This window comes from Geospiza fortis, unplaced genomic scaffold (assembly GCF_000277835.1).
Source record: "Geospiza fortis unplaced genomic scaffold, GeoFor_1.0 scaffold422, whole genome shotgun sequence".
Lineage (NCBI taxonomy): Eukaryota > Metazoa > Chordata > Aves > Passeriformes > Thraupidae > Geospiza > Geospiza fortis.
Window position 1 is genome coordinate 4,256 of NW_005054545.1, and position 7,004 is coordinate 11,259.

General features: G+C 62.2%; 1 protein-coding gene and 1 long non-coding RNA gene across 2 annotated transcripts; both read left to right on the plus strand.

Annotated features, from left to right (window-relative positions):
* Window positions 1-1,018: 1,018 nt before the first annotated feature.
* LOC102043159 (lymphoid-restricted membrane protein-like) lies at window positions 1,019-5,905 on the plus strand. The gene is made up of 10 exons (XM_031063943.1): window positions 1,019-1,143; window positions 1,851-1,897; window positions 2,818-2,893; window positions 3,134-3,161; window positions 3,784-3,924; window positions 4,036-4,167; window positions 4,476-4,623; window positions 5,086-5,138; window positions 5,676-5,736; window positions 5,889-5,905. Exons 1-10 carry the CDS (start codon window positions 1,019-1,021, stop codon window positions 5,903-5,905), a joined length of 828 nt encoding a protein of 275 aa, XP_030919803.1.
* A 39-nt stretch (window positions 5,906-5,944) lies between these two features.
* On the plus strand, window positions 5,945-6,681 carry LOC115948824. The gene is made up of 3 exons (XR_004082593.1): window positions 5,945-5,971; window positions 6,054-6,167; window positions 6,480-6,681. It is a non-coding gene; the product is annotated as an uncharacterized LOC115948824 (long non-coding RNA).
* Window positions 6,682-7,004: the final 323 nt, after the last annotated feature.

The window sequence follows — 7,004 nt, forward strand, 5'->3', positions numbered from 1 at the left end:
GGTAATGATGTCCGGGGAGCGTTCGAGCCGAGGGAAAGCCCGCTCTGGCTTCTCAGGGGGTTTCCTTGTGCTAAAGCAGCCGCGTGTCTCGTATCTTTGCCATCCGGAACGCAAAGATAAGCAGCGGAGTGTCGGCAGGCCGTGGGGTGGATTGAGCGCTTTGCAGCAGGGACCGGTGCTCGCTGCTGGCACGAGGTTGGGTGTTCCCCGCCGGCTGGAGGCCCTGAGCCCCCGGTGGAGTTATCAGCGATAATTCCCGCTGTATAGGTGTGAAATGGGCTGGCTTTGAAAGGTGCCAAGCGCTGTGTAAAAAGTACACCTTCGCCAGAGCTGAGCGGGCACGGGGAGATGCTGAGCTTGGCCGAGGCTTTGCACAGGCACTTAAGTAGTCCCTGCTCTCTGTACCCCTAGATCTCTCCTGCTTCCCTGTCCTGGACAAAAAAATTCTCCTTCTGTCCCAAATCTGCATGTCCATGGGCACCGGGACAGTCCCGTCACCCTGGGCTGGGAGAGGGACTTTGTGAACTTCCTGCATCCTTCTCTGACTCTCTAAACATTGTACAACAGCTTAAATGGGTTCTCCAAGCTCCCTTACATTTGGAAATCTTTTCTGTCTGTCTCTCTGGGAGCTCAGGGGCTGCCATGTCTGCAGCCTGGAGAGCAGGGGGATGCTGCAAATCCACCACCCCCAAGAAGCTGACCCACACCACAAGCCCCAAATGAGGATTGCCCTGGGGGAAGGAAATGGGGGTGGCAAGCAGGGAAGTCCCCCCTCTTGTATTGAATTGAATTTCTCCTTTTCCTCGTCCCTTTCCCGCCCAAATCCCTCCAGCCCCCTCCCGAATCCCAGCGGGCCTCCTCACCTCTTTTCCCACAGCTGCCTCCACGCTGAGCAGAGGAGCTCGAAGCTCCTGCTGGGTGAGAAAACGCTTTAAAAATATAACATTTAGAGGCGTTCTCCATCTGCGCGGCGGCTAATGCGGGTCTCTCACCATAGGTGAGCCGCTCCTGGAGCCACATGAAGCCGCTCGAAGGGAGCTCGCCGGGACAGGGGGAGGAGGAGGAGGCGCAGGGACCGGCCCAGGGGCGCCGGCGGCGGCAGCGGCCCCGGCCGAGCTGCCGGCCCAGCCCCTCACCGCGGAGGTACGTGCGCTAAAACCTGCCCTGGAGGTTCTTGAAACGCCAGCAAGGATGGGACAGCGATGGCAGTGCCAGGCAAGGGGCACTGAGCATCGTTGTGGCACGGTAACTCCTGCTCTCAGGCTTGCTAGGAGGAGAGGGAGAAGCTCCGCTGCAGTCCTTTGTAGAGCCAGGGGGGAAAGTTTGGGGGCTCAAACCCTTTCTCAGTGGGGTTCAAACCCTTTCCCAGTGGGGTTCAAACCCTCTCCCAGTTGGGTTCAAATCCTCTCCCAGTTGGGTGCTGGGCTCCCACACAGCAGCCCCTGTGACCTGCCCTCCCTGGTGGCCTCAGCATCAAGAAGCAGGGATGCTGCAGAGCTGCCAGACCTCCTGGCACCCAGGACAGGGTTTTGGGGTGATAAACCTGTCCCAGTGCACTTTTAGGGGTGCCTGCCATCCCCGTGGGGTGCTGTGAGATGGTGCCTGCCTGGGCTCCGGCTGTGTTGTGGTGCTGGAAGAGGCCGGCTCGCAGCGAGGTCCCCTTGGCAGCCGGAGCAGAAAAAAAAAAAAAGCAAAAAGCCGTGCTGAGGCAAAGTACGGCAGTGGCTGTTGGTGACTCACTGCTAGCTGGAAACGGCCCCGGCGGGTCCTCTGTGGGGCTCTGCGGCGGCGGCAGGAGCGGAGGGGGCGGCTCGGGCACGGAGCAGGTTTAGCCGGGATTCCCTCCACAGGGAGCAGCAGGCAGAGCTGTCCGGGCTCCCCACGTCTCCGGATGAAGGTAAGGGCAGCCCGGGTGGGGATGGGCTCACAAGGGTTGGGTTTTCCGCCCTCCCTGAGCAGCAGGAGAGCTCCCCTGCCTGCAATCCTTTCCAGCCCCGGGACCCCAATCCCATCCCCTGGATTTGCCTCACCAGCTGAACCCCACCCTCTGCACTGCATCCATTGCCCTCCTCCCCCTGCCCTGGCCCGGTTTGGCTCCAGCTCCCTGAATCCCACAGGGATATTTTGGGGGGTACCTGGCAGTCCCTTGGGAGCCTGCAGAAGTGCCAGTGGCAGTTTTGGGGGTCTCTCCTGAAGTGGTGTCAGGCTGGGGAGGGGTCCCTGCTGCCCAGCTCCCTTTCTGTCCCCAGGCAGGATGAGCAGCCCCCAGGGACACCCAGGTGGGGATTTGGCCAGGAGCGAGCAGAGCGTGGAGCAAGGCAGCGAGGTGAGAGGGAGGGGAGGGTGACAGCTGGGGACAAACCCTGCCTGGTTCCTCGGGCTCAGGCAGGCCCCCAGCCCCTCTGTGCTGCTCTTCTCGGGGTGCTGTGCAGAGAGGTTTGCCCCAGCATCACCTTTGTGCCTCTCAGGAGCCAGGCAGGGCCGTGCAGGAGCAGCCTGTGCACCCTGGGGACAGTGACAGCACTAAAGGAGGTGGGTGAGTCCCCACCCCACATCCCACCTGGGTCCCCTTAGGGGAAGGTTTGGAGTAGCTGGGGACGAGCATGAGAAGATGTTCTGATGGGGGTCATCTCCCCCGGGGGGGACATGGGCAAGGGGAGACTGGCCTGGGAGGAACCAAAGCCCCCCTGATGCTGGGGTAAGGACTGGGAGGGTTCCAAACCATGGGCAGCACTCCCTGCTAGGACAGGAGGGCAGAGGGAGGAGGGAAGGCCGAGGGAAGGCCCTCATGTGTGGTCTCTTGTGGCCTTCCTGCAGATGCAGAAACCCCGGAGGAGCCGCTGCTGAGCCTCCCCAGTGAGCTCTCAGTGCTGGACAGGCTTGGCTTGCACAGGTAAGACCAGCGAGCACCTGCATCCCTCTGGGGGCTACAGGACAGGGGGATCCAGGGCACAGCAGGGCTCAGAGATTGGACTTCCCTCCTTTTCCATTGCACAAGAGTTGCTGTCCACACAATGGGCACTTGGCTTCCCACTTCTCATGGTGGCTGGCACCCCTGGGAGCAGGGCAAGGGCATTTTCAGCCTGCAGCCCCCATGATGCCCCCGTCCCTGACAGCACTTCTCTTTCTGCAGGGTGGCTCTGACCGAGCAGGATCTGGAGGTGAGGGCTGCTGGGGGCCGTGGGTGGGCTGGGGAAAGGGGACACAAGGACGGGGACACCGTGCTGGCTCACAGTGCCATGGCTGTGTCCTGCTCCTTCAGGCACCGCAGGGCCCTGGCAGCCACCTCCCAAACCCTTTCCCAGAGATGCTTTTGGCATTTGGAGGCAGCTGCATTTCCAGGAGTCTGTGCTCTGCGTGCCCAGCAATCCCACAAAGTGCTCTGCAGCTGCTGAAGGGCGCCCTTGGCCGGGGAGGCGCGGGAGCCTCACTAATAAAAATCATTTCCCTGCGAGTGCCAGGGCTGAGTCAGGCTCAGCCACCAGCCAGGACCCAGCCAGGGGAGGGCTGGCGTCTGCCCGGCGTGTGCTCTTGCCAGGAGGGCTCAGGATTTTGTTATCAGCTGCCTGGGGGACGTTATCAGCTGTGTCTCCCTGGGCTGGCATCTCAGGGGACTGTCCCCAGCTTGCAGCAGCCTAAGGGTGCCGGGGCAAGGCAAGTGCTAAATTATCCAGCACTGCCCTGATGGTGGCACGCTGGGGGGTCTGTCTGTGCCTTGGGGACAGCAGCACATGGCCCTGGTGGCTTTTCTTCTGCCCCTGTGTCCCACCTCTCACCCTGCAGGCAGCCTTTGCCCACCTGGCCCTGGCTTTTCGCTGCGACGTGTTCACCCTGCAGCAACGGGTGCAGGTGGAGAGACGGGCGCGGGATGCAGCAGAGGAAAACATCCAGGAGGAGCTGGGGCAGTGCCGGGCTGCCCTGGAGGTAGGTGGGCACCAGGGCAGGCGGCTGGCACGTGCTGGGATCGCCCAGCCCCAGAGGGGTTTGGACGACTCAGAGTGGCAGCTCCAGCAGCTCCATCGTTTCCCCCCACAGAGGCTGGGCCGATCCTGTGCCAATGCAGGCTGCAAGGAGACGCTGGAGCAGCTGCAGCACGACCTGACCGTGCTGGCAGCAGCTGTGGAGAGGGCAACCAGTGCTGCAGAGAAGCTGGGGGCTGTGCACCAGGTGTGCCACAGCCCGGGGCTGGGAGGGATGGAGGTGCTACAGATGGGCTTGGGGATGATGAAGCCTCATCCCTGGGCTTGCTGGGGTTTGTCCCTCCTCCTCACAGCGCTGGCCTGGACCTCACTTTTGTGCTTAGCAGGGTGCAATCCCACAAAGTGCTCTGGGGGATTGCAAGGGATCCATCCACCTGCCCCTGGGAGTGGAAGGGATGCACCTGCACTCCCTGGGGGGAGGCTCAGGGAGGGACTGGCAGAGCTGGCTCCTGTGGAGACTGAGGGGCCCTGATCCCCCATCCTGCCTGGCTGCAGGAGGCCCGGATGAGCCGGGCAGCAGAGGTGATGGTGCAGCACGTGGAGAACCTGAAGCGGCACCACCTGCGGGAGCACGCGGAGCTGGAGGAGATGAAGCGCCTGATCCAGCAGAACTCCCGCAACCGGCAGCTGGCAGAGAGCCAGGGTGAGGTGGGCTCTGCCCCCGGGGCTGGGCAGGGCTGGCACCCAGCAGCCCACCCCCTCGGGGGGCCAGTGTGACCCTGCACTGCAGAGCCAGGGCTGGTGTGAGCTGAGGAGTGGCAGGGGGGAACAGCTGATGGTGCAGTGAAGGGAACAGCTGGGGACAGTTGTGAGGGGACAGTGGGACAGCAGATCAGTGTGGGAGCAGGTGCTGGTGGCCAGAGAGCCATAACCCAGCTGGGAATGCAGGGCAGGGGGGCTCCATGCACAAAAAGGACTCTGTCCCTAAACACCACATCCCACAGGTGCCACTGTGTGCACAGGACAAGGTCCCCCTTCCCTGGGCACCACCTGTGCCAAGCACAGAGCACATGGCCAGGACAGCTTTGTGTCTGTCTGTCTGTCTGTGCATCAGCCCCATCTCTGCGTTGGGGGATGATGTAAGGCAGCTTCTCTTTGCTCTCAGATGATGTGGAGCCACGGCTGAGGCCTCAGCCCCTGAAGAGGACTTTCCAGCAGGTAACTGGTCCCAGTTCAGGAGCCACTGCCTCCCCATGTCCTGCTGCCCTCCCTCAACTGGCTGTCCCCACACACCCACTTGTCCCCAGACAATGTCACTGCAGCCAGCTGCCTGCTGCAGGGAAGATCTGCTGGGATGAAGCAGAATGCAGGGGAAGCCTCAGAGAGCTGTTGGTAGACAGACAGGATGCCCAGCAAGCTGAGGGCTGCCTGTGCAAGAGATCTTAGGCAGATCCTTCTTCCATTGCAGGGTCCCAGGCTTGGCTGTTCTTTAGCACCACCTTGAATCCCACACTGATCCCCCCATAGCTCCAGAGGTAGGGGAGGGGGTCAGGCAGCCCCACCAGGACAGCTTGCAGCACTAATGACAGGCACAAACCTCTTGGCTTTGACCTCCCCTGGCTTTCCAGCTTCCCCTCCTAGCTCCAGGGGGAGCTGGCAGTGTCCCGTGGTGTCCCTTACCCGTGCTGGGGAGGTGATGGGGAAGGAGGAGGGAGAAGCAGCCACCCAGAGCTCACCCCCACCCCTCTGTTGCAGGGGTCTGCCCGCCGCAGGGTCAGCATCGCTGTCATCCCCAAGCAGCTCCTGGTAAGGACGTGTTGGGTGGGGACAGCCAGGGGCTGTGTCCCCAGCCTGGGTGCCACTGGGGCTCTGTGTCCCCAGCCTGGGTGCCACTGGGGCTCTGTGTCCCCAGCCTGGGTGCCACTGGGGCTCTGTGTCCCCACTGATGCTCCCACCTTGTGTGCCCAGCCAGGTGCCAGCCCTGAGAGCCGAGCAGCCCCAGCAGGTGACCTGGAGCCAGAGGGAGCCCAGCGCTGGCCCAGCACCCCCAGGTAACTGCGCTGGGTGGCACAGCTGATCCCGCTGCCACTGGTCCATGTGGCACAGCATTGTCCCTGTACCCTCCCTCCCCAGGAGCGAGCTGGAGCCACAGGGCCAGCACAGCGCCGTGACTGGGAAGCTGGTGACAGAGGCAGATGGCAGAGGATCCAGCACAGGGAGCGAGGAGCCAGAGCAGCTTGGGCTGACGTGAGCAGCACCCTGGGTGTGCCCAGCATCCCCCCGTGGCTGGTGGCCTCTCTGTGCTCCCCAGGTGGCCAGCACTTGGGCAGGGGCTGGGGGATTTAGTGGTGGAAGGCTGGGATGTTGTTTGGCTGCCTCTGCTCATCCCCACCAGGGCTCAGTTTTGCCCACGCCCTCCTCAGGTTTGCTCACTTGGGCTTGTAAAAGGGCCAGGGAGTTTTGGGGCTGAGTTAAACATCCTCCTTGTGCCCAGATGGGGTGGAGGTAGGATTTGCTCTCCCCCACGGATGACAAGTGTCCCTGATCACCTTCTCCCAGGTCCAAGGGCTCTGCAGCGGAGCTGTGGCGTCCGTGGCTCTTCCTCCCACAGCACTACTGGGTTTTCTTCTGGCTGCTTCTCCTGAGCATCGCCTTCCTCCTCCTCGTCCGTGTCCTGGAGCTGCAGAGGCTGCAGCCTGCAGCATCACCCAAGGCTTAGCTGGACCAGGGAGGGGGAGCTGGGAGACATCTCTGCTCCTTCCCCACGTCCTAAAACACAAAACCCCTAGAATAATAAAATGGGGGAATTGTAATGACGGAGCAGGGGCTAGGATCTCAGGTAGGATCTGTGTAGGATCTAAGGTATGGTTGGCACCTCCATGTAACCATGAAGGGTTCAGGGAGCTGCAGCAGCTCTCACTGATGCTGTGAGTTGCCTGTTCTCAGCACATCGAGGGGTGCAGATGTGCTCCCACACATCCCCTGCGCTGGGGACAGCCCGGTTTGCCTTAGAGCCCCGTCCCTCAGTGCCACCACACCTCAGCCCCTGCTGTAATTCACATTAATGCCCCTTTGCTGCTGCCG